The sequence below is a fragment of the Leucopleurus acutus genome, assembly GCF_964270905.1.
Source record: "Leucopleurus acutus genome assembly, chromosome: 3".
NCBI classification, from domain to species: Eukaryota; Metazoa; Chordata; class Mammalia; order Artiodactyla; family Delphinidae; genus Leucopleurus; species Leucopleurus acutus.
Genome location: NC_139145.1, coordinates 59,769,329 through 59,795,920, shown reverse-complemented (window position 1 = coordinate 59,795,920; position 26,592 = coordinate 59,769,329). Strand labels below are relative to the sequence as shown.

Here is a 26,592-nt window from a genome sequence, read left to right as displayed (position 1 = left end):
CATGTCTCCGTGCAGACAGCACCATCCCACCCCATAGTGCCCGCCTGTCCTGCCCCCCTCCCCCATTGCTGTGTGGCCTGAAGGGCTCAGGACAGAGCCCTGCTGGGGATGAATCCTGGCTCCCCTGGCACTGAGGGTGGAGTGAGAGCTCTGCCACCACCTCTGGTGACCTCATTGCCAGCTTGCATTATGATGTCACTGGCCCAGCATTCAGGGTTCCTGCTTGAGTATCTCCAAGCCCCCCAGGTGGGGACACTCCCCTGGGGTCTGTAACAGCTTATCCACCTGACCATGTAAAGGTGACGGGCATGGTAACAACCTGGGGGGGGGGGGCAGCCTCGGGGTAGCTGGGTCACCTTTCCCTGGCAGAACAAAGGCAGTCACAGAGCAGGGTGACTAACACTTGGGCTCTGGGTTCAAGTTCTAGCCCTACTGGGCACCGGCTGTTTGACCTTGGCCTGACAGCTTGAACCTCCCTGAGCCTCAGTTTCCTCATCTCTGAAATTGGTTAATAGTTCCTTTTTCCCTGAGTACTGGGGAGGAGTCAAGGAGGGAGAGAAGACATGTAAAGCATGAGAGTACGGGGCCTGGGACACAGTAGGTGCTCAATAAATGCTAACGGATAGGGTCGGTTAGTTAAGGGAGCCTGAGAGTCGCTTGGTGAGAGCTGGTTAGGGAGGGACGGTGTCCCGTGTCTTTTGGGGCTGGCCAGGTCCTGGGGGTAGAGGCAGAGGTGGCTCCACTGTCAGGAGAGGGGGCCCAGCTTTGACTGTCCCTCACTTCCCAGCTCAGCCAAGTGAGCTCCAGCCCATAGGAGGTGGGGCCCACAGCCTGGCCCTGAGACCAGGAACCCACTGACCCCCAGCCCTCCTTCCTTTCTCCTCCCAGGTTTTGGGCCAGAGTGGGCTGGGGCTCGAGACAAGCTGGGTCTCATCTGGCCTCCCCTGACCTCTGCCTCTGCCTGCCTCTCCTGTAGGCATGTCCACCTGCCTTCTCTTGGTCCCCAGGTCCTTGCATCTGGGACTGTCTCCTCAGGGCTGTTTCCATGTCTCTTAGATCCTCTAGTCTCTGAGCTGGGCCAGGCACCCTGCGTCTCTGAGCCCAGTTGCCTCAGTCTGTGTTCCCTATGATGCTCTGTCCTCTAACCTTGACCCTTTGCCCTGTCCTCTCTCAGTCCCTTTGTCTGACCCACCCCTCGAGTTCTCTTGTCTCGTGATCCTCTGTCCCCACCACCTGTCTCTATTCTTCTGGCCCCATGTCCCCCTCTGCCCCCCAGCACTCTATGCCTGGGTTCCCCCCCTCACCCCCGCCCCCTGGGCTCTGTCCCCGCCCGTCAGCCCCTGGTCCCAGCTCCCGGCCGGCCCGGCTCCTGCATGGACAAAGGGGTCCTTTGTAGGCTGACCGCGGCTGGCGGGGCGGCGGGGCGCTGGCTCCGCATTACTGATGAAACGGAGCCCTTTGTTGTCCCTCCTCAGGCGCAGTATTTCTTTTTGGGGGCTGGATGCGTTCCTGGCAGGGCCGATGATGGATGCGCCCGCCGCCGCCCGCCTGCCCGCCAGCTTTCCCTCCCGCTCATTCCCGCTCCGCTTCAACGCAGCCCCAGCTCCTCCCCTGCCGCCTGGGCACTGCCAGGCCCTTCCTGGCCTGGGAGGGGGTTGCTGTGTGCCCTGCAGTAGAGGCCGGGGCCTGGGAGAAGGTCTTCTCTTATGTCCTCCCCTTCCATGAGTAGGGCACGTGAGCCCTGTGGTCAGTGGTCCGCTGGGACCAGGGCATCAGCTTTTCCCAGGGTCTGAAGGAGATGAGCCGGGTACAGGGACAGATCTGGAACAGGCTTGGTTGGGGACCAGGCTTTGGGGACTAGACGTTGGTATCTGTCCACTCTGGGGTTTGAGTTGCCCTGTGTGCCAGCCCCCTCGGGTACCCCCCCCCCCTTCACTTTCTGAGGCTGACAAACCAGTGTTCTGCCTGCAGCACCTGTTCAATGACATATCACATACTCTGGGCCCGAAGTCAGCATGTCCCAGGACCTGGGTGGGGGTGGGGGAGTGGGGGGGGGCTTGGGGGAATTGTCCCTGAGGAAGGACAGAAAAATGAAAGATCAGAGAGATTCAAAGAGGAGGCCAGAGATGAACAGAACATGAGATTAGGTCCCCACCAAGAGAGACTCGGGATGGAGACAGAAGCAGAGAGACTTAGCCAGAGTGCCAGCCCTGAAAGCAGTCTGTGTCAGAGGGAGCTGACTTCTAATTGACCTGCCCGCCCCACACGCAAAGCCAGATCCTGGAGCTGGGAGGAGGGAGGGAGTAGAGCAAGAGCAGCGTTAATGCAGCTATCGATTTCTGCCACCAGCCAGCAGGCCGCAGAGGTGGGGGACACACAGGGCTAGGGCGCAGACTGCTTCCCTCCCCACATCTCCAGCCCGCGGGCGTCTGCCTTCTGTCTTCTCCCCTCAGCCTGTGTCTGGGGCTCCTGAGGCTATGGTCCAGGGCAGAGCAGCTGAGCTCGATGGGCAAGGGCTAGGTGACTTGGCATGACAGTCTCTGGCCCTGATCTCACTGGCCCTTGTCCCCAACACCTAGCCAGGGTCACTGATGCCTGGAGGAGTACTGATCTCTGAGGACAGGGGCCCAACAGCCAACCTGGGCTTGGGCCTTAGGAGGTAGAAGGGAGCACAGCAATCCTGGGGCATGTGTGACCCCCTTCTTACTACGATCTGACCTCTGTGACACCCCCAGCCCAGTCTGGATACCCTGCCTGACCCTCCTGGGTTTGTCCTGGTGGAATCTGCCAGCTGGCCCAGCTCTTCCTCACCACCCATCCGCCTTCACTAGGAAGGAGCTTAGGTGGGCCCGTGCCTGCTGGGGAGAGGCAGGGAGTGGCTGGCTGGCTGCTGATGCCTGCTGTTCACCTCACCCTGGAGACAGAGCTTTTCCCTCGCCTGCACTCACTCCTCCTCATGGCCACTCCTTAACAGTCCTGGGCCAGGGGCCCTGCCTGCTCGGGGCCTCGATTTCCCCTTCTGTAAGTGTACAGTGTTGGACTAGATGACCTCCTGGGCCAGGCTGAGTCCTGTGACTGGGGGATGGTGGGGTTGCCTGGGGACAAAGATGCAGTGTGTGCCGCCCCTAAGCCCAGGGCCGGACAGGCCCAGCCAGATGTGCGCCTCCCCCTTGAGTAGCCAGCTGCTCAGGGCTGGGCCCCATCCTCCCACCCCTCTCCTGGAGGTTGCTGGGCCGTGGCAGGCAGACGCTAGAGAGCCAGGGCTGATGAGGAAACTACCACTCGGCTCCATCTGGAACAGTTCCTTCTAGAGCTCCTGGCCAAGGAGCCTGGCTGCTCACATGCCTTAGTCTTGGGGCCTGAGCAGAACAGGCTCTGTCCTGGGAAGGGGCACCTCAGACACGTGGACGTGGCTGAAGAACAGGCTCCATTCCCTAGAGGGTCACACCTACTCTCTGTCCCAGCTTGGCAGCAGCCAGAGGTCCCTCGGGCCCACAGTCCTCTCTGCTCTCACTGGGACCTCCATCCAGACCCATCTGGGAGCCAGGCTGGCACATAGCAGTGAGGCCTGAATAGAGACAAGGGTCCCAAGGTTAGAGAGAGAGGGGGAAGTGGGGATTGATGTGTGCACAAGCCCCCCACCCCCCACCCCCCTGCTCTTGCGGGAGAAGGCTTGTCCTCTGGTACACTGCTGCCTGCCCTCTAGCAGGAGGGTACATGCTCCTTGAAATAAGCGTTCTGCGCTCTCTTTGGCAAACTCTGTTAAACAAAGTTAGTTTTCTTTACCTGCAGAACTTGCCAGGGGCTTGAGATAATTAATGTGTATTAGGAATCTCTAGTGAGCGTCCATGGGCGGCTTCCCATACCTTTTGGTCTACATCTCCAAGCTCTTCAGAGATTGTGCCCAGCCCTCTTCTCCATAGTTGGGTCAGTGAAAGATGAGGAAGCAGAGGGTAACCTCTGAGGTTAATAAAGTTCTCCCACTCCCTCCTACCCCCAGCACAGGAAGGACTGCCTGCCTCCATCGGGTCTTCCCAGACCCTGGCAGGGCAGAGGGGGACCCAGCTGAGCCTCCACCGTGCCGCTTGGTGGCTGTGTATCCATGGGCTAGTCAGGTCTTCTCCCAAACCTCGTCTTCCTCACCTATGAAACAGGATATTACTAGCCACTACTTGTGGGTTTCTCGTGAGTCTTAACTGAGGTAGTACAAATTAGAAATTCCTAACTGTGGCTGGCACTTAATGAATGCCTAGCCCGGCTGTGGTGGTTACGGTGGCGATACAGCCGGTGGTGGAGGAGGCCCTGACCCTGTATCCTCTTGTGCCGACAGAGTGAAGACACTTGCACGTGGACGCCTGACCATGTGCCTGCGCTGAGCAGCAGAGCCCACCAGGCATCTCTGTCGTGGGCAGCAGGACTCCGGTGCTCATCTGTGGACTCCCCGCAGTTGGCAGGTTCCCCCACCAGTGGGGTCTGGGCCTCGGCCCCACCATGTCGAGCCTCGGCAGCGGCCCCCAGGACACCGGCGGTAGCAGCAGCGGCAGCAACGCCAATGGCAGCAGTGGCAGCGGCCCAAAGGCGGGAGTGGCAGACAAGAGTGCAGCGGCGGCGGCTGCTGCGCCAGCCTCGGTGGCGGATGACGCACCACCCCCTGAGCGCCGGAACAAGAGCGGCATCATCAGTGAACCCCTCAACAAGAGCCTGCGCCGCTCCCGCCCTCTCTCCCACTACTCTTCCTTTGGGGGCAGCGGTGGCAGTGGCGGTGGCAGCATGATGGGCGGGGAGTCTGCCGAAAAGGCTGCCGCGGCCGCAGCCGCTGCCTCCCTGTTGGCCAATGGGCACGACCTGGCGGCGGCCATGGCTGTGGACAAAAGCAACCCTACCTCAAAGCACAAAAGTGGTGCTGTGGCCAGCCTGCTGAGCAAGGCAGAGCGGGCCACGGAGCTGGCAGCCGAGGGACAGCTGACGCTGCAGCAGTTCGCGCAGTCCACGGAGATGCTGAAGCGCGTGGTGCAGGAGCACCTACCGCTGATGAGCGAGGCGGGCGCTGGCCTGCCCGACATGGAGGCCGTGGCGGGCGCCGAAGCCCTCAATGGCCAGTCCGACTTCCCCTACCTGGGCGCCTTTCCCATCAACCCGGGCCTCTTCATCATGACCCCGGCGGGCGTGTTCCTGGCTGAGAGCGCGCTGCACATGGCCGGCCTGTCCGAGTACCCCATGCAGGGAGAGCTGGCCTCCGCCATCAGCTCGGGCAAGAAGAAGCGGAAACGCTGCGGCATGTGTGCGCCCTGCCGGCGGCGCATCAACTGCGAGCAGTGCAGCAGTTGTAGGAACCGAAAGACTGGCCATCAGATTTGCAAATTCAGAAAATGTGAGGAACTCAAAAAGAAGCCTTCCGCTGCTCTGGAGGTAACGGCGCCTTAGAGGGAGGTGTGTGGGCTCTTGGGTCTGTCTGGCAGTCCAAACCCACCCCCGCCCCCCATCCCCACCTTTCCTGCCTGGGCAAGTGTCTGGGGGATGCCCGGCCTGTCCATGGGCTCTGGGGTCCTAGGCCAGGCTCCGAGATGGCAGTTCACTGCCCCAAGAGTCAGAGCCACATCCCGAGATGCCCTTAGGTTGTAGTCTGCAACCTAGGCAAGCATGTAATTCCAGTCAGGGACCTAGCAGAATCCCGCCAGGCCCCGGGATTCTGAACCCCTCCTGGAGTTCTGGGTCAGGTATTGAGATTCCCACACGGGTCTTAAGTCTCTGACTTTCAGACGTGTCGTAAAGCTTCCAGTCTGTGACCTAAGATTCTGGGACTCTCCCCTGCTCCATGTGAGGGGTTCTGTCCCGTAGACCCTCTGGCTTTGAGGGATAAGTCCTTCATTTGCCCCTTCAGAGCCCAGCCTTTCCCCCAAGGCCACCCAAGGATACAGCAGCTCCAGTGCTGACTGCTGTGCTCTGAGGCCTGGAAGACCCTAGTGCTAGGTACCTAGCTGACCTATTTGGGGTGCCCGGCGGCCCCAAGTTCAGTCTGGCTGCATAGTTGATGGCCAGGGTTCCTATGGGCTTGGGGTTACAGGGTGGCTTGAGCCTGGGATGTGGGTAAAGCCTGTCCACTATGGGATTGGCTTTGAGAAAGCAGAAGGGTTCCCGTGCTGCTTTCTCTCCATCCTCATGGCAGGGCCTGTCCCCATGCCCCCAGCCATGAGAGCCTAGCTGTGGTGCCAGGCCTGGGTACAAAAGCATCTTTTCAGCCTGCTGTCCCTGCCCTGTCCCCGCCCCTCCACGAGTGGGCTTGACGCAAATGTCCAGAATGGTTGGAAAACAATAATGGCATCCCAGCCATGGCTATCCCCCCCAACTCACCCTAGCCCCAAACCTCATATCTCTTCTCCTGCCCAGAAAACACACCTGTATGCACACAAAAGCACCCGCTCTCCTCTCATGTAGAGACAGACAGATACACACACACACACACACACACCCTGCCCTGTACACAGTCTTATTATAGATGCAGCCTTTTAATAAACACAGCAAGCATCCATCCTTCTCAGCACAGCTCCAAACACACTACACACTGTAGCATAGCTCAAGGCACACATGCTTGTATGCATCCAGTGCACACGCATACACACTCATTCGACAGAAACGTGAACACAGCTCCCAGATGCATCATGGCCACCTGCCGCTTGTAGCCTTTGGACCAGGGAAAGGGGGCTTGCTGTCTGGAAGGAGGGTTCCTGGGCACAGTGGCTCAGGAGGCCTCACGGTGCTCCAGGCTCTCCGGTGGTCCAGCGGGTCAGGCTTCTCTGGCCTGGCCAGGATGGCAGGAACTCCAAGGGGTGGCTGCTTTTACTCCATGCCCATTCCTCCGCCATGAGGCCATCCACAGGGGAACGTCTTTGCACCAGGCCCCGCCGGACCCTGACTGAACTCTCTCCTTGTTTTTGTCTCCCGCCCCCGCCAGAAGGTGATGCTTCCGACGGGAGCCGCCTTCCGGTGGTTTCAGTGACGGCGGCGGGAACCCAAAGCTGCCCTCTCCGTGCAATGTCACTGCTCGTGTGGTCTCCGGCAAGGGATTCGGGCGAAGACAAACGGATGCACCCGTCTTTAGAACCAAAAATATTCTCTCACAGATTTCATTCCTGTTTTTATATATATATTTTTTGTTGTCGTTTTAACATCTCCACGTCCCTAGTATAAAAAGAAAAAGAAAAGAAAAAAAATTAACTGCTTTTTCGGAAGAACAACAACAACAACAAAAAGAGGTAAAGACGAATCTGTAAAGTACCGAGACTTCCTGGGCAAAGAATGGACAATCAGTTTCCTTCCTGTGTCGATGTCGATGTTGTCTGTGCAGGAGATGCAGTTTTTGTGTAGAGAATGTAAATTTTCTGTAACCTTTTGAAATCTAGTTACTAATAAGCACTACTGTAATTTAGCACAGTTTAACTCCACCCTCATTTAAACTTCCTTTGATTCTTTCCGACCATGAAATAGTGCATAGTTTGCCTGGAGAATCCACTCACGTTTATAAAGAGAATGTTGATGGCGCCGTGTCGAAGCCCCTCTGTATCCATCCACGCGTGCGGAGCTGCCGCAAGGAGCTCACAGAGCGGGAGGGAGCAGCCCACCCACCCCCCGGGCTCAGGCCAGCCTCGCTGTACCCACGGTCCCCAGAATGGGACCCCCCCAACCCTAACAGTGATGATTTTGCAAAAACAAAAGTTCTGTTCGTTTATCCATTGAGGTCTGGGAAGCTCATGTCTTGATATTTCTGATCCTGGCTACTTCCCTTAGAGAAAATGAGCCCTTTTTTTCTGGCCTCACTGATGGCAACAGAAGAAAGGGCTTCTTTGCGTGGGCCCTGCCGGTGGGGGTGGGTGCCCAGGGGCCCCCGGTGGCCTGGGCCCCCTTGCCCATGGCCAGCTTCCTGCTGATGAACATGCTGTTTGTATTGTTTTAGGAAACCAGGCTGTTTTGTGAATAAAACGAATGCATGTTTGTGTCACGAAGCACCACTGGCTTCTTGCTCTCCGGTTTTGGGGCCTGGCTTGGGGGCTGTTGCTGGGCAGGGGGTGTCTGGGGCTACCTTAGGAAGGAGGCAGGATGGCCCAGGGACATTTAGAGTGGGGATCTCTTGGGAAGTGAGGCCGTCTGGACCCAGAAGGGGGGCAGCCCTGGCTGACGGGATGGAAATGCTCTTCATCTGGAAGTGGCAGGTACTGGAGCACCTCACCTGCCTGATTGTACACCCTACCTCAGGATCTGGACCTCCAGGAACCTTCACTTACCTGGGGCCACCTTCTCTGTTCACCTCAATGCATCAGGTCCGATCAGTGCAAAGTAGCCAGCAGTACTGGCTGGGGGTGGGCACTGAGCTGCCTGTTCAGGTTCTCATTTGTTCTTCCTTGCAGGGATCTAGTAAGGTGAATCCCCAGGGATCAGTTTTAGCCCAAGTTCTTGGGGACTTGGCTACGCCTGGCACACGCACACACACAGTCATCCCCACGTACCCCCCTTCAGGCCTGGACGTGTCCCTGGCTTTGGCTCTTGGCATCCACACACACACCCCACCCCCGCCGAAAGATTGTTGGCACAAGGTCGTCTGGGACCTCCAAGACAACATGTCTGGGGAAGTCACCACACAGCCGCGTGGTCTAGGCCAGGGCAACCTGAGCAGGAAGGGGTGGTAGCTGCACGCCCCAGCCCTGGACATCACACAGGCTGGATGTATGCAGGATGCGGCCTCTCATCCACTTGAGCAGGAGGCGTTCTCCCCACCCAGCTGCTCTGAGCCTGGCTGAGATGAAGCTAGACTTGAGGAAGGACTTCCTGACCATGTTGGGGCCTGGCTTCAGGTGGGTGAGGGCTTTCGGGATGACGAAGGGGCAACTTCTAAAGCTGAGTGGGCGGTCAGGTGGGGGAAATGTCTCTGCCATTGTTCCTGGGAGGAAAGGAAGCAGCCATGTTGGGTGAGGGTTCTGACCCCCAACCCCTTCCCTGGTGTCACAAGCTCCCTTTGAGCGCCAGGAGCTCAGCGGCCTGGCCTGGCACAGCAGGGGCAGGCGGGGGTGGTGGGAGGCAGCTTTCAACTTCGTCTCTGCCTGGGAAAAATTCCCTTTCATGTGGCTGCCTGTGATCTCTCTGGGCAGCTCTGCCAAAGGTGGGGGGGGGGCGGTCCAGCGGGGAGTAGGGGGAGGTGTTGCAGCCTGGGGCACCCTCGCCCCCGCCAGCACAAGGCAGACTCCAGAACCTCTTAGGGGCAGGGAGGGTCCTCCTTGGAGGAGTTGGGGTGGGAAGCCTGGCCAGCAGGGGGCACCTGGGCAGGAGGCCCCTGCCTGCCCCCACCTGGCTGCTGGCAGCACACAGGCCGCAGATGGCCTGGGCCAGCCCTCATTGGCATGCCTACAGGTGTGGGGTGGACGGCTCCGGTGCCAGCCCTGAGGGGGGGATGCTGTGACTCAAGTCAGCCTGTACCCTTTAGTGTGCCAACCCACAGCCCGGCCATGGCTCCTGGGCTCACCCCCCCAACACAGAGAAGCCCTGAGCTTGAGGCCCCTCATCTCTTCCAGCTTTGGCCTCTTGTGCTGTGCTTTGTGGAAAGGGTAGGCCAGCCCCTCTGTCTGGAGGAGGCCCAGGTAGGGGTGGTGATAACTGAGGTTGAACACATGATGAGACCTCAGTTACCTCATCTGGGAAATGGGGACAGTGATATTCTCTCCCCTATAAAGTTGCCTGATGATGAAATGAGATCACTCTAGGGAAGGGCCTGGTTCACTGGAAGCACTCAGTCAATGGCAGCTGGCGCTGCTATTTTAAAACTATTATTCACCAAAGTCTCACCAAGATGTCTCCCACCTTCCGCCCAGGGTGTGCATCCTCCCTGAAGCCCCAGCCACCCCATCTCGCCACAGAGTGGCCTAGCTGCTGCCCTAGCCCTGGGCCGGGCCCTGCTCTGGCATGTCTGTCTCTTACTGTTTCTTTCTTCTTCTTCTTCTTCTTCTTCTTTTTAATTAATTTATTTATTTTTGGCTGCACTGCACAGCTTGTGGGGATCTTAGTTCCCCGACCAGGGATCAATCCCAGGCCTCAGCAGTGAAAGCGCTGAGTCCTAACCACTGGAGCGCCAGGGAATTCCCTGTCTCTGGCTGTTTCTATCTGGTGCTCTGTCTTGACTGTCCCTGCTGGTCCTCGACGACTCTCTCTTCTGTGTTTCGTCACCTTTCCATGTATCTCAGTCTCTGTGTGTCTCTTGTGTCTCTACCTCACTATCTCCCTGGATCTCTCACCTCTGTGTCTTTCTGTGTCGGGCTCACCCCTGCTGCTCTCCCGTCTGACAGAGAAGTACTTAGAGGCGGGCTCCCCTGTGGAGCTGAATGTCCAATTCCCCTCCCTGGGAAGCTGGAGCACAGCTCCCCTATGCTACAGTTGGGAGCCTGACCTCCTGGTGACCTGGGTGTCTTCACCTCAAGCACCCCATAACCCGGCTTGGGTGGCAGTGGGTGGCTGGAGAGGCTGGGAGTGAGTGCACCTGGGGCTGCGGAGCTGGAGACAAACCCAGCCTCCATGTAGCTTTGTGTGCCTCTGTGTGGGGGGCTTCAAGGCCCTGACAACCACGTGAGGCCTTGTGCGGCAGCGTGTCTATGTGTGACACTGACTGACATTTTGAAAATGGGTCGGTGACAGTGTCTGGTAGACTGATGTGAGACCTCGTGTGGCCATGGGTTAGTATGTGATGTCAGCAGCTCCACGCTTTGGGGTGTTCTGTGACATTGCATGTATAATCCTGTGACATTGTTCAATCCTGTAACAGACCCAGTATGATGCCAGGTTGTACAGCTGAATGTGTGACACTGGATGTGTAACACTGATGCTGTATGGCATGCATGACCCCGTGACAAGACACTGGTGGTCCTCTGTGGTTCATGATGTTGTGCCTGTGTGACCATCATGGGTGTGGCCCTGGGACTGATATCAGGGGTTCTGTGTGAGTGTGTGATGCTGGCTTGTGATCATGCTGTGACCTTGTGACACTGCCTGGGTGTGTGCTTATGACATTGTGTGTCAATGTGCACCTGTGATCCCCTCAGTGATGCTGACATTATGCACCGTGGTCTTTGTCTACAGCATTTCCTGGGTCTCTGCCCTGACAGCCATGCAACTCTGGGGACAGAATGAGGGCCCTGGCAGCCCCTCTTACCCCCAGCCTGGCCCTGAGGCCCAGTCTGGGTGGGGGAGCTGGCATGGGGGCAGCAGGCACGGTTCCCACGGCCACCACGGCCCCTCTCTCAGCCCCACCACCGCCGGCTTCAGCTCCGCAGAATATCCTGGCAACCCCAGCTTCTTTGTTCTCTGTGGCCGCCAAAGGCCTCTCCCCACCCCGGCCTGCCCAGCGCCTGCCAGGCGCCCCCTCCCCGCCAAAGCAGCAGGGTTTGGCCTGACCTAGTCCCTTGCTGCCCTTATCCCCCACTCGAACTGGGGCCCCTGTTTCATGCCCTGAACCTGACTCAGCACACCAGACTGGGCCTCTGGCCCTATGCTATGAGCTTACTGTCATCGTGTTGTGCAGGAAGAAGGAAGAAGGACAGCTCCTGTAGTGTACTGGGTGATTGTGGGCCAGGAACTAGGCTCTCTGTATGGGTACTTCTCCTTGGCCCAAGGCTAGTTGGAGGCTGTCTTCAGCCTGGCATGGTTTCAATTTCTTAAATAAATTTGCTTCTTTGATTCCAGGAAGTCATCAGTTTAGGGATTATTATCTATTTTACAGATGAGAAACTGAAGCCCAGAGAGAGTAGGGGACATGCCCAAGTAACAGAGCAAGATGGTAAGGGGAACTGATTAGAACTCGGGCTCCTGGCTGTCAGACCCCTGCACCAGGCTGCTTTGGGAGGACCAGTTGCCTCCATGGACAGGAAAGAGGGCAGAGCCTGGGAGTCTGAGTCTAGACACATTAGTCCTCCCCTCTTCTTGGTCACCATGTGTCAAAGCCACGTTCTGCATGTGTGTTTGTGTGTGTGTGTGTGTGTGTGTGTGTGTGTGTGTGTGTGTGTGTGCCCTTGTGGATGACCTTGGCCAAATGCCCTTGCCTCTGTTCCCAGGAAAAAAGGGCAACATAACCAGGGACCGTAGGGTGGGGCACTTGGCATGGTGCTTTGCAGAGCAACAAAGTCACCCCACAGTGCCAAAACCCACGGCACCTCCAATAAGGACATGGGGCTGCTGGCCCAGGGGGCAGATTCTGGCTTGGGGCCCCAGCCTCTATTCCCAGACTCAGCCCAGCTCTGTGCTGTCACAAAGAAGGAGGTGGTGATGGCCACATGGCTCTGCTGCATTCAAGGCCGCTTAGGCCTGACCTGATTGCAGCGCCAGCTCCCACTCCCTCCCAGGTACTGGAGATGGATGGATGGAGGTCATTGTGCACCCAGCCCTGGCTCCCCACTGCCCACCCGCGACCCTGTGCTGACAGGCACTGCTGACGACAGCCAAGGCGGGGGAAGGACAGGCAGCCACCAGCATGTTAACAATACAGACCTTGGCCTAGGCGCCCTGCAGGCAGGTAATTAGCACAGAGAGGCCCAGCTGCCCCCCAAGCTCACACAGCCCCGCAGGGAGTCCTGTCCCGAGAGGTCCACATCTCTCCTGAGGGCCCCTTGAGGGCTGTTCCTGCCACACTGAGTGGAGAATGGCTGGGGAAGATAGAGGGGGTATGGGAGGGTCCCCCGAGGCCACCGACCCAGCTGCCAGAGTGGACACTTTCATCTCTCTTCGCCTGTCGACCTGCCATCCCTCAGCGGCATTAAATTCCCCTCCTGCCAGAGAACAAGGGCTGCCTCAGATTCCAGGCAGCAGGGCGTGAAGATGGGGTGGGCCCAGGGGAGGAGAGCCAGGTCCTCCAGGGCTTCAGGCCTGGGCTGGGGGTGGAGCTTGGGCTGGGGGCTCTGGTGGCCAGCTACCCCGGCCGCCGTCAAGATGCAGGTCTGTTTCCTGCAGCCTTCTCCCTCCTGACTGATGCCTTCCTCCCCTTTCAGGTGCTACCTCCTCAGGAGCTTTCTTAACCCCTGCAGGACAGGTCTAGTGTCCCCGTGCCACCCCCATCACTGCTGATCACCCTGGCTGACATCGCCTGACTTCAGGGCTGTGGTCTGCAGCTCAGTGAGGACAGCACTGGCACCAGAAAACCTCTGTGGGCTGAATAAACACATTATCTCCTTCTGGGCAATTTTTTTCCTCTCGTGTGTTTCCAACTCTAATTGGAGTTCTGTCCACAGGTAAGGGTAAACTTACTAGAAAGAGCCCCCTTTCCCCAGCCCCCTGGAAGCTGCATTTTTTGCATCTCTGCCCTTGGTTAGAGGTGTTGATGATATCACCGCCTCACAAGAGGTAGAGCTTGTTACCTGTATGCCAGGCATTGGGCTAGTCCATTGCGCTCACTAGCTCACTTAATCCTCACCACAATCCCGTGAGGAGGGTGATGATCAGTTATCCCATTTTCTAGATCAGAAAGTTGCGGTTCAGAGAGGTAGAGGTAGAGAAACGTACATAAGGTCACAAAGCCAAGTTCCTCTGGTTTCAGAAGCTGGCCCTTAAACACCTGGTCATGCTTCAGGCTTTGGCTGGAAGAAACCAAACCCCCCACCCTACACGCTGCCTGTGATCCTGCCCGGATGCAGGATTAGGGTCAAGCATTACTTACTTAAACTTTTCTGCACTTTTTGACTATTGTTTTTCTTTACCTTTATTTTTGCAGTAAATACATATTGCTTTTCAAATCAGAAAACCCAGGAAAGTTCTTTAACCAAATGTTCTTAAGCCCAAGAAGGTTTGGAAACAAAGAGCATAGTGTGGAGTGAGGGTGGGGGATGAGGAGGTAGCCCAGGATCACTGCCCCCTCCCCTAAAATGACAGGATTTGGGTATTTGGGGGGCCCAAAGTGGGAGCAGCCTGAATCTACAAAGGCCTCCACCCCTCCACCTCACCGGCACCTCACTGGCATCTTCCCACCACCCTCCCAGCTGCTCACCCAGCTCTGAGGCCAGCCCAGGAAGGGGCACCGCCTGTGGCTGAGTTGGCTCTGCCCCAGGGGGATCCACAGGCAGCTGCTGGGGTCCAGGGGGAGTGACTGCGAGGGTGAGGGCAAGGGCAGTGCCCGCCGCCGTTGATAAGGCGACGGAGCCCTCAGGAGTCCAGACAGCAGCGAAGCCATGGAAACAAGTCCGAGGTGTGAGTCTGGCTCAGCCGCTTCCCCCAGGTGGCCGCCTCCCAGGCCTGGCGGGGGCCCAGCGAGGCAGGTCCACCCACTCCCTGACCTGGGGGCCAGGCTTGGGTGGGCGGCTGGGTAGGCTTGATGTCACCCCAGCCCACTTTCCCCAGGGCCTGGCTGGGGTCAAGCCTTGGGCCTGAGTGGAGAGGGCTGGGGACAGGGGCGAGGGTGCTTCAAACCCCCCTGACCCCTTCAGTCCCTCCCACCTTCTCCCGCGCCCCTCCTTCCCTATAAATATGTGCATTATTTACCTTAAGCATTTTGATAAATCATAATAGGAGAGACATCTGCTGTCAAAACTGCAAACTGCATTTGGGGTGCAGCTGGCGGCTGAGGGCTAGAGGCTGGGGGGTGCAAGGGCTCTGATGGTCTGAGGGGGGATAATATAGACGCCCCCCACCTCTCAACTAGGGCTGGGCCGTGAAGGGGACCCAGGCCCCATCATTTGGAGCCCCTCCTCACCAGCTGCTGACCACAAAACCTTCCCAAGGAGTCTACGCACTGCCCCCCCAGTCCTTGCCTGCCTCCCTCTGCTTCAGAATTAATGCAGCCGTGACAGCGGCTGAGAAGTCCCCCGAGCGGCGGAGATTAACTCCCGGGGCAGCGCGGGCGGGGTTGACCATGGGTGGCTGAGGAGCAGGGGGGGGGGGGCCTGACGCACAGGCCTCACAAGATTAATCGCCCTGCAGCCGGCCTCATCACGAGGGTGCCCGGTGCTCTAACGCCCACCCCCAGGAGGGGCATTGGGTCCTGTGTCAGGAGCCTGCCCTGCCTCCTGCAGCCCCCTTGGCTCCGATGAGTGGGAGGATTTTGGAAGCCAAAGCTGAGTTCCTTTCTCATTTTCTCTTCCCTTCCGGGTGGCCTTCGGGGACCCTGAGGACCAAGCAGCAATCCTGGGGCCTCTTTCCCTCCCCTGTTCCCAGTGTGGCTCAGCCACCCAGGGAGGGATAGGCTCTGACCCTTGCCTGTCTACCTACCACCTGCCAGCCCCACAGACCCCACTGGCCTGCTAGTCCCCCAAAGCAGAGCTGGGGCGGTGGGGGCTGGAAGAGGGGTGCAGTGGATTTATGGGCTCGAGGCCGGATGCTCCTGCTGTCCAGCCAGCCCCTCTAACCATCTCGGTGGGTCTGTGGAGACAGCGGAGGGAGAGGATCCCAGGCAGAAACAGAGTCAGATTGCTGATTGATCAAGCACTGGGGTCAGGGACCTGGGTTTTGGCCTTTCTCAGCCAGTTGTTCTTTAGGGGTTGCAGCTAGTGGGACTGAAGTTAGATATGGGAGTAAAATTCCCTAGGCAGGCAGGACCTAAGGGAGGCTGAGCTGTGGTTGGAGTCTACCTTGACTCTGTTAAGTCTGGCTGGAGAACTCTCTTCTGTGCACCCACTGCCCCCGGTGCACCCATCACAGCCCTGCTGGCATCAGACGGGGTGAACTCTCCATTCACTTGCTGGTCTCCCCAGCTAGAAAGTGAGCTCCAAGGGGGAGGGGGTTGTCTACTGGCACATGTTAGGTACTCAGTAATGTTGGATAAATGGATGAATTGGAGGTGGAGGGCATGGGGTGGCCCTCTGTATATAAGGAGCTGGAGAAAGAAACTTGGATCTGAGCTCGAGGATCCCAACTGCAGGGTCACAGGCTGGTGACTGCCAAGAAGGGGCCCCAAGAGAAAAGGGGACTTGCAGCTGGGTGCCAGGTTGACACTCACAGGCTGCATGACCTTCTACTAGAAGCTTTCCTCTCTGGGCTTTGCTTCTCAGAGGTACTATGAGGGTGGAATGAGAAGTCCTGTGTGCAAGGTCCTTGTCAACTCTCAAACCTCGTACCCCTTGGTGAACAAGAGATCTATGTGGATGGGAAGAGCCAAGAAGCCTTCTTGGAGGAGGTGTGAGTAGAGCTGAGCCTCGAAGGACCGTGCTGCTTACCTAGGAGACTTAGAGATTGGAGCAGTGAGGACACCATACTGGAGGGAGCCCAGGAGACTGTGGTGTCAACCTCAAGCTCCAGGATGAGTGAATGTATTTTGTCTTGGGCACAGTGGGAGCCAGTGATGGTTCTGGAACCTGGGCAGCCTTTGGATGGACTTAAGTCTGGAGTGAAGCCTTCAGTCAACTGGGGTTTGTGGGGCAAATTCCTAACTCCACTCTGGGCCCCTGGGGCTGAGCTGGGGAGTCAGCAGGAGTCCATGATCATGCTCCCTTCAATGTCCCCTTCCAAGGGAAACAAAACATACCCTTTATTAGGAAGGAGGTGGCTAGCCTTGGCCAGAAGTGACCTATCAGTTCTGGGGCCTTGACCACTCATTACAGGATGGGGAACCCAATTTACAGAATGGCCAGGCTGGAGAGCTTCAGGACCTGTTCACCTCCTGGAGATGGGGATAAGGGGACATCTGGGTCCCACCTCTTATCCCCTAAGACCTTAGCCTAGAGGCAGCAGAGTCCTGGGCTAAGAGGCAAGAGACTAGGATTTCCATCCAAGCTGTAACCTGGTAGCTGGCTTTGTGATCACATGACCAAAGGTATAGCCAGCCCTTCCTGTCAAGCCTTCCCAATCTAGACTGCAAAGGAGTCCCTTCCAGCATCAGTCAGCCAAAGTTCTAGGCCTTCCCTAGGGGTTCAGACCTCAAGAAGGAGCTGTAATTTGGGGGTCCTTCACTCCAGCCCCCTCCCCCACCTCTGTGCTGGGCTTCCTCCCTTCTCCTGCTCCGACACCCACAGCCCCCTCACCCCTGACCCTGTGGCCAGCAGCCTCTGCTGCTGTCATCCGTTGTCATGGGAACCTCACAGTTCTGACCTGGCCGCACAGGCAAGAGCTTGCCCAGAGCTCCTAGCAGGGGAAGCCGAGGGTAGCAGGGGGTGAGATGGGGGTGCCTATCTCTGCCAGCTTGGCACCCCACAGGAAGGGGGCATTGGAAAAATGACCCAGATGGGGGTGGTCTGGGGTGCAGGGTTTCAGGACCTGACTGCTCCCAGTCCCTGGGGTCTGTGCCCTTTCCCAGGCTGGCCCCCCTACCCAAACCCAGCTCCACTCTGGCGGTGGTAGGGAGGGGTGGCCAGGACCTTCCCGTTTCCCTCACTGCCGATGGTTGCTCAGAGCCCTGAGCTCAGCTCATTCTCGAGGCTAAAAATACCAGGGAGGCGGCAGCGGCAGCTCCCCTGACACCCTGTCCGCCGCACTCCCCCACCAGCAACACACACACACACACACACACACACACACACACACACACACACACACACACACACACACACACACACACACACACACACACAGCCTGGACCAGGCACCAAGGTGCAGCTTAACTCACTATGATCCTTGGAGGTTCCTAAAGTCCCACCCCTGTGTGAGACTCAAATCTGGGTTCCACTCCCCAACTTGCTGTGTGATCTTACACTGGGTCCATTTTCTGGATAAGCACACTGAGGCTGGAAGGTAAGTCTGGCTCAAGGGTGCTAATCAGGGCTTTGGGTTCCAGGGTGGCCCCCTCTTGTCCTGCAGTGGTAAGTGGAGCTTCTGGGACCCCAGGCATTTGTTGAAAAATAGGTCTGCACCTGTAATAGTAGGGGAGCGGTTAGCTCCCTCAAATCTCAGAGGAATTCCTGGTTCTGTGAGCATGACTGGGACTGAGGAGGAGTCCACACTGCTCTCCACCCAGGGTCTGGCTAAGGCTTGAGGTGAAGGTCCTTACTCCCCACCCAAGGTGTGGCTGAAGTTCAGGTGAGGGTCCATGCTACCCGTTTGCCCAAGGCCTGGCCAAGACATGGGCTCACTGTCCCCCCTGCTCACCCACTTAGGCCAGTCCAAGGATGGAGTGAGCGTCCATGCTGCCTGTCTGCAGTCCTGCCTGAGCCAAGTTGAGGGTCCACACTGCCCACAACGAGCTGAAGTCAAAGTGAGTATCCATGGGACTTCCCTTGTGGTGCAGTGGTTAAGAATCTGCCTGCCAATGCAAGGGACCATGGGTTTGAGCCCTGGTCTGGGAAGATCCCACATGCTGCGGAGCAACTAAGCCTGTGTGCCACAACTACTGAGCATGTGCTCTAGAGCCCTCAAGCCACAACTACTGAAGCCCGCTCTGCAACAAGAGAAGCCACCACAATGAGAAGCCCGAGTACCACAATTAAGGGTAGCCCCCACTTGTCGCAACTAGAGAAAGCCTGCGCGCGGCAACGAAGACCCAACACAGCCTAAATAAATAAATAAAATAAAATAAAATAAATTAATTTTAAAAAAGTGAGTATCCACCCTGCCCTTTTGCCCTGGGCCTATGTCTTTTTTCCACCAGCCTTGGACTCGGGCTTCATTTTGGGTTTCATACTCTCTCTTCTCTCCTGGAAACCAAAATTTTTGCTCATCCACTATGCTTTAGAGGAGGCCCAGTTTCATATAGAGCAAGGGGGAAAAGAAAGATGGGCGCCCCTGCTATTTCCAGGACCCTCCGTGGAAGTCACAGCCATTGGGCACCGAGAGGCCTGGAAAACCACCCCCAGATCTCAGGGATCCCTGGGGGTCCACTGCTGTGAGACCTATGTCATTGAGTCCCACTCCTCCCCACTCCTCCTGTCACCCAATTCCACTGACATCCTGAGAACCACAGGGCACACTTCACCATGGACCTAAGGTCTCAAAGGCTGGAGCTGGTGTCTGTAGGACCAGGGCATGGATTTTCTGAGTGGGCCACCCAATCCTGCAGTGCGGAGAGTAGGCTTCAAGTCATAGACCGTAAGTTTGCAATGCTGGCTCTTCCTGTGTGACCTGGGGTAGGATACTTCATCTTCCTGGGCTTGTCCATCTGTAGAACAGGTGTTTAATAGCACCAGTCTGCAAGGGTTGGTGCAAGATTCCCATAAAGTGCCTGGCAGAGCAAGCACTCAATAATCATTTTTTCTGGAGGCTGGAAGGGAAGGGGCACGCTCTGAAAGGCTTCTGAGACATCCGTTTATTAATTATTCCAGTGTCAAGAACTATGTTGGTTGCTGGGTCATAGGACCTAAGGCCCTAGCTGGGGTCCCTGACTCTGAACTAGGGGCCTCCAAAAGGGAAGCGTTGCCCGTTAGTTTTGTGAACATATTTTTTAGCCCATAAATAGATGCTCTTAGGTAAAACATCATAAACTGCATCACGTTGGTGGGGAAAATTAAATGTAAATTAGATAATTAAAAATGAAGCTGATGGGACTTCCCTGGTGGCGCTGTGGTTAAGAATCCACCTGCCAATGCAGGGGACACGGGTTTGAGCCCTGGTCCGGGAAGATCCCACATGCTGTGGAGCAACTAAGGCCAAGAGCCACAACTACTAAGCCTATGCTCTAGAGCCCGTGTGCCACAACTACTGAGCCCATGCACCACAACTACTGAAGCCAGTGCACCTAGAGCCTGTGCTCTGCAATAAGAGAAGTGACTGCTTGCTGCAACTAGAGAAAGCCCGTGTGCAGCAAGGAAGACCCAATGCAGCCAAAAAAAAACTTTAAAAAAAAATTAATTAATTAAAAAGAAATGAAGCTGATGCCTGCTGCTTGGTGCTATTACTTCTTATTAAAAATTATGAGAGGGCTTCTCTGGTGGCGCAGTGGTTGAGAGTCTGCCTGCCGATGCAGGGGACACGGGTTCGTGCCCCGGTCCGGGAAGATCCCACATGCCGCGGAGCGGCTGGGCCCGTGAGCCATGGCCGCTGAGCCTGCGCGTCCGGAGCCTGTGCTCCGCAACGGGAGAGGCCACAACAGTGAGAGGCCCGCGTACCGCAAAAAGAAAGTTATGAGAGGTGGACCTGGGGGAGGTGGGAGGCTGGTTATCAGGTTCCAACGGGGGTGGGTGCTGCAAGGGATTACCTACTGGAGCCCAGTTTGGTGATCGGAAGAGTCGGACCGAGGGGTTGCTCCTGCATGGGCTCTCAAGAGCTCTGAGGGTGCTGGAACCAGAGCCCTGGGTGTGGGATTCCTGAGTCAGTGCCTTCTCCTCACCAAACCTCAACGTTTCCTTATTTGTAAAAGAAGAATAACAGGACCTACCCTCACAGGACTGAGGCAGGGGTGATGTGAGATAATTTCTAGAAAGTACCTAGCCTAGGGCTGGCACATAGTAGGTGTTCATTAAATAACTGTGATTACTAGTAATGTCACTACCATCATCGTGATTGGGTCCCTCCCAGCAGCAGACCCTGAGCTGAGGACATTACAGACAAAAGCTTCTGCACAGGCCACCCCTGCTAGCAAGCAGGATGGGTATTATTATCCTTATTGTATTAGATGGAGGAAAGGCTCAGAAAAGGGGAATAAGGGATCCAGGGTCACATATCCTATGAGGTAGGTGGTACTGTTTACTATTCCAAGGTCACAGAGGGGAAGCTGGAGGAACACCACTCCCCTCTCAGTGCTCTGCTTCCCAAACTTAACAGGTTACATTGACTCCCTTCTTTTTTCTGCACCTGCTGTGTGCTTCAGGCTCTGTGATGGGTGTGGGGGCCCAGAGGTGAGTCATTCTGGAGCGAGGGAGACAGCCTGAGGGGCTAAGTCTCAAAAAAGTGTTTAACCAGAGCAAGACTCTAGAGAATAGACAGGCCTGGGGAGGGGGTCTTAGGTTTCCCCAGGAGGTGCGATCTGGTTCAGTATTATGAGATTGGTAGAGACTGGAGCCACACGCTAGGCAGGTAGCGGGACCAGTTGGAGCAAAGTCAGGGAGGCTGGAAAGCCCGCGGCCAGGCCTGCGGTGGGCTGTGGAGGGCTGTGGAGGGTGCGCGATGAGGGGGTGGGAACACGAACACGGAGCGGGTGAGTCACCATTTCTGGGCCAGGCAGGCGGCGGCTGCGGAGCGGGGGGCGCATTCCTGGCTGGCAGGGCGGCCGGCACTAATGTCTTTCCCACATGGCCCCGAATTCCCGGCTCGGCACGATCACACGGGCAAGACGCTCCAGCGGCCACCCCCGCCCCAGCTGCCTCCTTCCCACGGAGAGGGGAAGAGAGGGAGGGAGTGTGGTGGAGGCACGCGGAACGGCCCCTCCCGGGGCGGGGTGGGGGTCTTAGGCATGGCTTCCCGGAGGCCCGCGCCCACGGCGCCCAGTGCACCTTGACGGAGTAACGCAGCAGTGTTAAAGAGCAAGGTCCAGCCTGTGAAGCGGAGGAAGGAAGGAAGGAGGCCCTAAAGGGCCATGGGTCCTTGGCCGCGTCCCTCTGCTTCTCTGGCCCCATTCATCCACCCCCGCCCTGTGTAAGGAACTGACGGAGGAGGAGCTTTGTTTTTTTTTTGTTTTTTGTTTTTGTTTTTGTTTTTTGGAGCGCCTGGGCCGGACTGGCGGCAGGATCATCGCAACTTCTGTGGCCTCAGATCCAGAGCCATCTGCCCCCTCCCCTCCTTCCTGCTCCTTCCGGACCCTCGGGCCCTGGTTGGGGTGGGGCTTGGGCAGGGGACTGGGGCTGGGGTTCCTGGAAGAGGCCACACCCAGTCCCCCATTCCGTGGGGTGGAGGACAGGCCCAGCTCAGACTAAGGGGACTATGAGCCACTGCTCTCCCACGCAGCCCCTGTCGCTGGGCCAGACCCCTGGGGGGAAACTGAGGCTGCGAGGGCGGCCCACCCGGAGCTCCCTGTCTGCTGGGGGAAGCTGGCGGTTGTCCCTCCCAGCTGGGCTCAGAGGCGCTAATGAGAGTTAAATGTGGGGCGTGAGTCACTTCAGAGGGGGGGGCTGGAACCACCTCCAGATGTGGATCCTGGGTGGAATGGAGGTTTGTACAGACGGCTCAGCCTTTCCCCCAGTCCTCTGTGCTTCATCCCCTACCCCTTGGCAAGGTGGGGATGGATTTCTGCCCTAGCAGATCAAGCCCTGTCACCTGGGCCAACCTCCCCCAAATGGCTGGCTGCCTCAAGGGGAGGGGGGCTATGGAATCACAGGAGGATTCCAAATCCCAGGATGGGGCTCAGGTCCTCAGGACTTGGGGATAGACCAACACCTGGGGTTGTCTAGTGGTTATGAGTCCTGGGGTATGGTGATGTGTTTTGGGATAGGGGGTGGGCAAAGGGCCCAGGCCACCGGGAAGGATTCCCTCACTCCTTACAGCCCATCTGGTCTCATTCAGACCACCAGGCTCTGACCACACAGGGTGCCTGTCCCCCCACTCCCAGCCCTGACCTCAGGCCAGCACAGGGACTTCAGTCTGCAGTATTCATGGCAAGGCAGACTACTCTGTGTGTGTGCGCGCGCGCGCGTGCACGCACGCGCGTGTGCCCCTATGACCGGGGCTGTTTGTGTCACTGTATTTGTGACTGAATGTGCAATTGTGTATATTTATGTGTGATTGGCTGTCTGTGTGGGTCTCAGTGTTGCGGGGAGCTTGGGAGGGAAAGGTGGGTTCCTGCATGTCTATATCTGTGTGTCCCATCTATGTCTTCATGGATCTTTCTGTGTGACCGTGAGTGTCTGTGTCAGCCTAGCCCCATCCACAGGTTCCCTGGCTCCTCCTTGAGCACCCTTTCACCACCACCAGGAGCCACAGGGTTAGGGAAGTAGATCTGGAAGGGGGCTCTGGGGGGAATGCAGTGCCCACTGTTCCCAGAATGTAATGGCCTGGTTGGGTGGGCGGCACCAGGGGGTGGGCAGGGGCGTGGGTAGCCACAGAGAGAGAGAGAAAGGGGGACAGGGGAGGGCCCCTGCTCAGCAGTCCCCTCCCTGCTCCCTCCGCTCCCAGCCCAGCGCCTCCTGGCAAGAGCTTATTTGCATGGTATTTACATTTCATTTGCATCGCGTTCAATTAAAAACCTGACCAGCTCCCGCCTGCCTGGCGCTGCCTGCCCAGCCTGGTGAAATCGTTGGTTGGGCATTGCCTGCCGCCTTCCCTCCTCCACCCCCCCACCCTAACACACAGGGATTGACTGATGTGGGAGGGGTCCTCTCCTCAGTGAGATCATCCAAGTCACCCACCCAAGGAGTGAGAGGGCTGGAAGTACAAATGGAGAAACTGAGGTCCAGAAAGAGTTGCCGGTGGCTCTAGGCTAAGGGCCAGTCTTGGACAGAGCTAGAATATTAGTAGTAACAGCTGCCCCTTTATGGAAGAGTCTCTGTGCGAGGAGTGGTGGCAGCACCTGGATGCAATATCTCATTTGAACTTAGCTACCTCTTGAGGGTAGGCCTTGCATTATCCCCATTTTACAGATGAGAAAACCAAGACTGGAGAGCGCAAGCCCAAAGTCACTCAGCTGACTCAGAATTCAAATCTCTGTCAAAATGACTTCCAAGTCCATGCTCCAAACACTGAGCATGACTGCCAAAAGTACAGTGCCTCCCCCACTCCTCCTGGTGAAAGGAGCTCATTACCTCCAGAGTCATTAGCTCTAGGATGAGCTATTACAGCTATCACTCTAACCTGGGGGGCTGGCCCAGCTGTTGCCGGTTCTCTTCCTTCCTAACTCTGACAGTCATGCCCATCCCGTGCTACAGGGTGGAACACTCTCTCCCTAGAAGTCCTTCCTGGAACTTGGCCATAGCCTTTCCTGTTGCAAGGCTGCTCTTCTTGGCAGTCAGAGCTGGTGACTTTGTAAAAGGCAACTGAAGACCCTGATAATGAAACAAACTCTAGGGGAAACAGCTGGACTAAGGGTGAAGGATGAGTGGAGAGATCAGGCAGGCCCATGGAGACATCCAAGCCATCGGAGCAAGCTTGGGCAGGGGGAACCCTCAGGCTCCTCCAGTCCTACATCAAGAAGCTTCCTGGAGCCCCCTCTCACCTGGCCAGAGCTGGGCTGGTAGATGTCATCTATACAGGTAGGAACTCTCGGAACTGGGGAGAGTGGAGGTCCTCAGGCTGCCCATGGAAGAGTCATCCAGGACCCAGAATCTAGCCCTGGAAATGGGGAGCCCTGGTGCTGACTGGCCCCAGGTGCCTCCCCACTCCAGGGACCACCTTTATCCTCCCCCCACCACCCTTAGGGCTCTAGAGGGACTCCACCCACCCCTGGTGCTGGAGGACCTGGCCAATCAGCAGACTCCTCTTCCCTGACCACAGTGATTAGTTCAGGGATGAGCCTGGCCAATCAGGTTGAATCCCAGGGCTTTGGTTGGAATTATGGGGTGGCAGTTGTCTAATATGTTGTGGGAATTTGAGGCTGCTACCACTTGGGGACAGCTATCCATGAATGAAGCTCAGAAAGGGAAACTGATCCTTGCTCTTGAAGGATCAAGAGCCTCAGAATGAACCAATAGGTTCTAATTTTGCTTAAGCCAGTGTGTGTTGGGTTTCTGTCACTTGCAACCTGAAGTCCTGACCAGTTAATGCATGCCTTGCCCAGTTCTGCCTTCAGGCCTTTGCCTGTGCAATGCTCTGCCTGGAATACCTTCCTCTTGTCCTTTTCTGACTAGTCATACCTGTGTTAAGAGGTCCAGCTCACCTTTTCTCCTCTAGGAAATTCACTTCCCTTCTGTACCCATGTCTCCTGGCTCCACTCCCCTGGGAATGTTACCTGGAATTTCTGACCCCCAGCCTGGCACTTAGCATCTATGCCCAGAACTGCTGTGTTAATTCCCTTTTCCAGGGCTTGTGTCTCATTGCCCCATAGTGGATTGTAAATTCCTAAGTGGCAAGAGCTGTCTTCTCTTAGGGAGAGGAGTGATATTCTCCAGTGGTTAGACACTAGCTTTGGCATCAGGCAGCCTCAGTTCAAATTTTAGGCCACCTGTGTGATCCAGTCCCTCCACCTCTGAGCCTTAGTTTCCTGTTCTTTAAAATGGGGATGTTGTGAGGATTGAATGAGTCTGCATGAAAAAAATGTACAGTCAGTCCATAAATGTTTACTGGGCACCCACTCTGTGCCCAGAACTGAGGGTTCAGTTGTGAAGCCCCACAGGCATGGTAAGGTCCCTGCCCTCAGAGCAGCTGAGGCTGGCGGTTGGGGCAGTGGCCCCAGCTGGAGCAGCCAATCAGCAGAGTGGGGTGGTCCTCCCCAGCCTCCTAGCACTCTTCTCTGCGATCAGGGGCCCCCTCTAGCCCCCCTTCCTTCCAAGGCACTGGGGACTCTTGGTGGGGGGAGGCTTGGTCATCCCCTCCCCCTTCCTCTCCCCTCCCTGTCGTCGTCGTCCCTTAGAGCCGGTGCCGCTCAGAGTTAATCTCCTCGCCCGTCAGGGGGTGACAGGAGGTGTCTGTCATTCGGAGCCGAGGCCGTCAGCCTCGCTGGCTAATTGGGGCGCAGGCGCCGGGAGCGCGGGAAATGGCCGGAGGGAAGGAGCGGGAATGAGGGGAGGGAGGCTGCCCTCACCTCCTTCCCACCAGGCTTGGGGCTGATCCACAGGGCTCCTTAGGGGAGGGGGAAGGCCAATCACAGGAGGAAGGGGCTGTGGGATGGGGACTCTGTGACCTTGGGCATATTGCTATTCCTCTCTGGGCTTTATATTATTATTATTATTCATAATGGCAACAGCCAGCCTTTATTGAGCAATTACTGTGTAAATCACTTCCTAGCACATGCCTGCTGAAAACCTCCAGTGATTTTCTAAGGCCCTTGGAATTCAAGCCAGACTCCTTCCAAGGTCCTCGAGGGCCCCCAGTACCCACACCTCTGCCCTACCTGCTCCCGTTGCTCTCACCACACCAGCCTCCCCACAGGGCAAGCTCTTCCTGCCTCAGGGCCTTTGCACTTGCTGTTTCTGCTCCTTGGAACACCCTTCCTCTGCCTTTTAGCATGACTGACTCCTCGTTATTCAGGTCTCAGCTCAAATGATACCTCAGAGATAAAGTCCTTGACCACCTTATCGAAAACCACCCACCCACTGCTACCTCCAGCCGTGCTGTTATGTCACCCTATTACATTATCCTATTTATACTTTCACAGCATTTGTCACAATGTGAAATATATATTTGTGGTTTATATTCATTCTCCCTCTCTAGAGTGGAAACCCCTGAGAACTGGGGACCTCATCTCTGTGATTTACTGCTGAAACCCCAGTATCTAAAACAATGCCTGGCACATGGAAGGCACTCAAATAGAGAATGATTAAATAAATGAAATTCAGGTATTCTGTTAGGGACTTCACCCGACTTAATTCTTACAAGAAGCTTTGAAAGTTGGTATTATCTCCATTTGAGATGAGGAAACTGAGGCTCAAGGAGGTTGTGTGACTGTAAGTTACGGTAGCTGGAATTACGCCCAGGACTGTGTGACATCAGAAGTGTAAGGGATGTGGGGATGAACGTGAAGGTCTCAGCAGAGCATAGGCCAGTGACAGGGGCACACACAAGAAGAGGCCAGGGGTTGGGAGAGGCCACACCAGGTGGAAGCTTCCTCTGGGAGCTCAGCTGTGAGCACCCTATGGAGCCTCTCCTGGGTATGGGGGCTGACTCCATATGGGCTGCTGTAACAAAAATCCC

At 56.8% G+C, this 26,592-nt stretch overlaps 1 protein-coding gene across 2 annotated transcripts in view; it reads left to right on the top strand.

Moving 5' to 3' along the window:
* CXXC5 (CXXC finger protein 5) overlaps window positions 1–7,991 on the top strand; it is a 34,235-nt gene extending 26,244 nt beyond the window's left edge. For both annotated transcript variants that reach the window (XM_082836009.1, XM_082836010.1), the window contains exons 2-3: window positions 4,331–5,409; window positions 6,953–7,991. In XM_082836009.1, coding sequence (XP_082692135.1) covers window positions 4,492–5,409; window positions 6,953–6,997 — 963 coding nt within the window. In that variant the 5' untranslated portion in view covers window positions 4,331–4,491 and the 3' untranslated portion in view covers window positions 6,998–7,991. The remainder of the gene's footprint in view (window positions 1–4,330; window positions 5,410–6,952) is intronic.
* The last annotated feature ends 18,601 nt before the right edge of the window (window positions 7,992–26,592 follow it).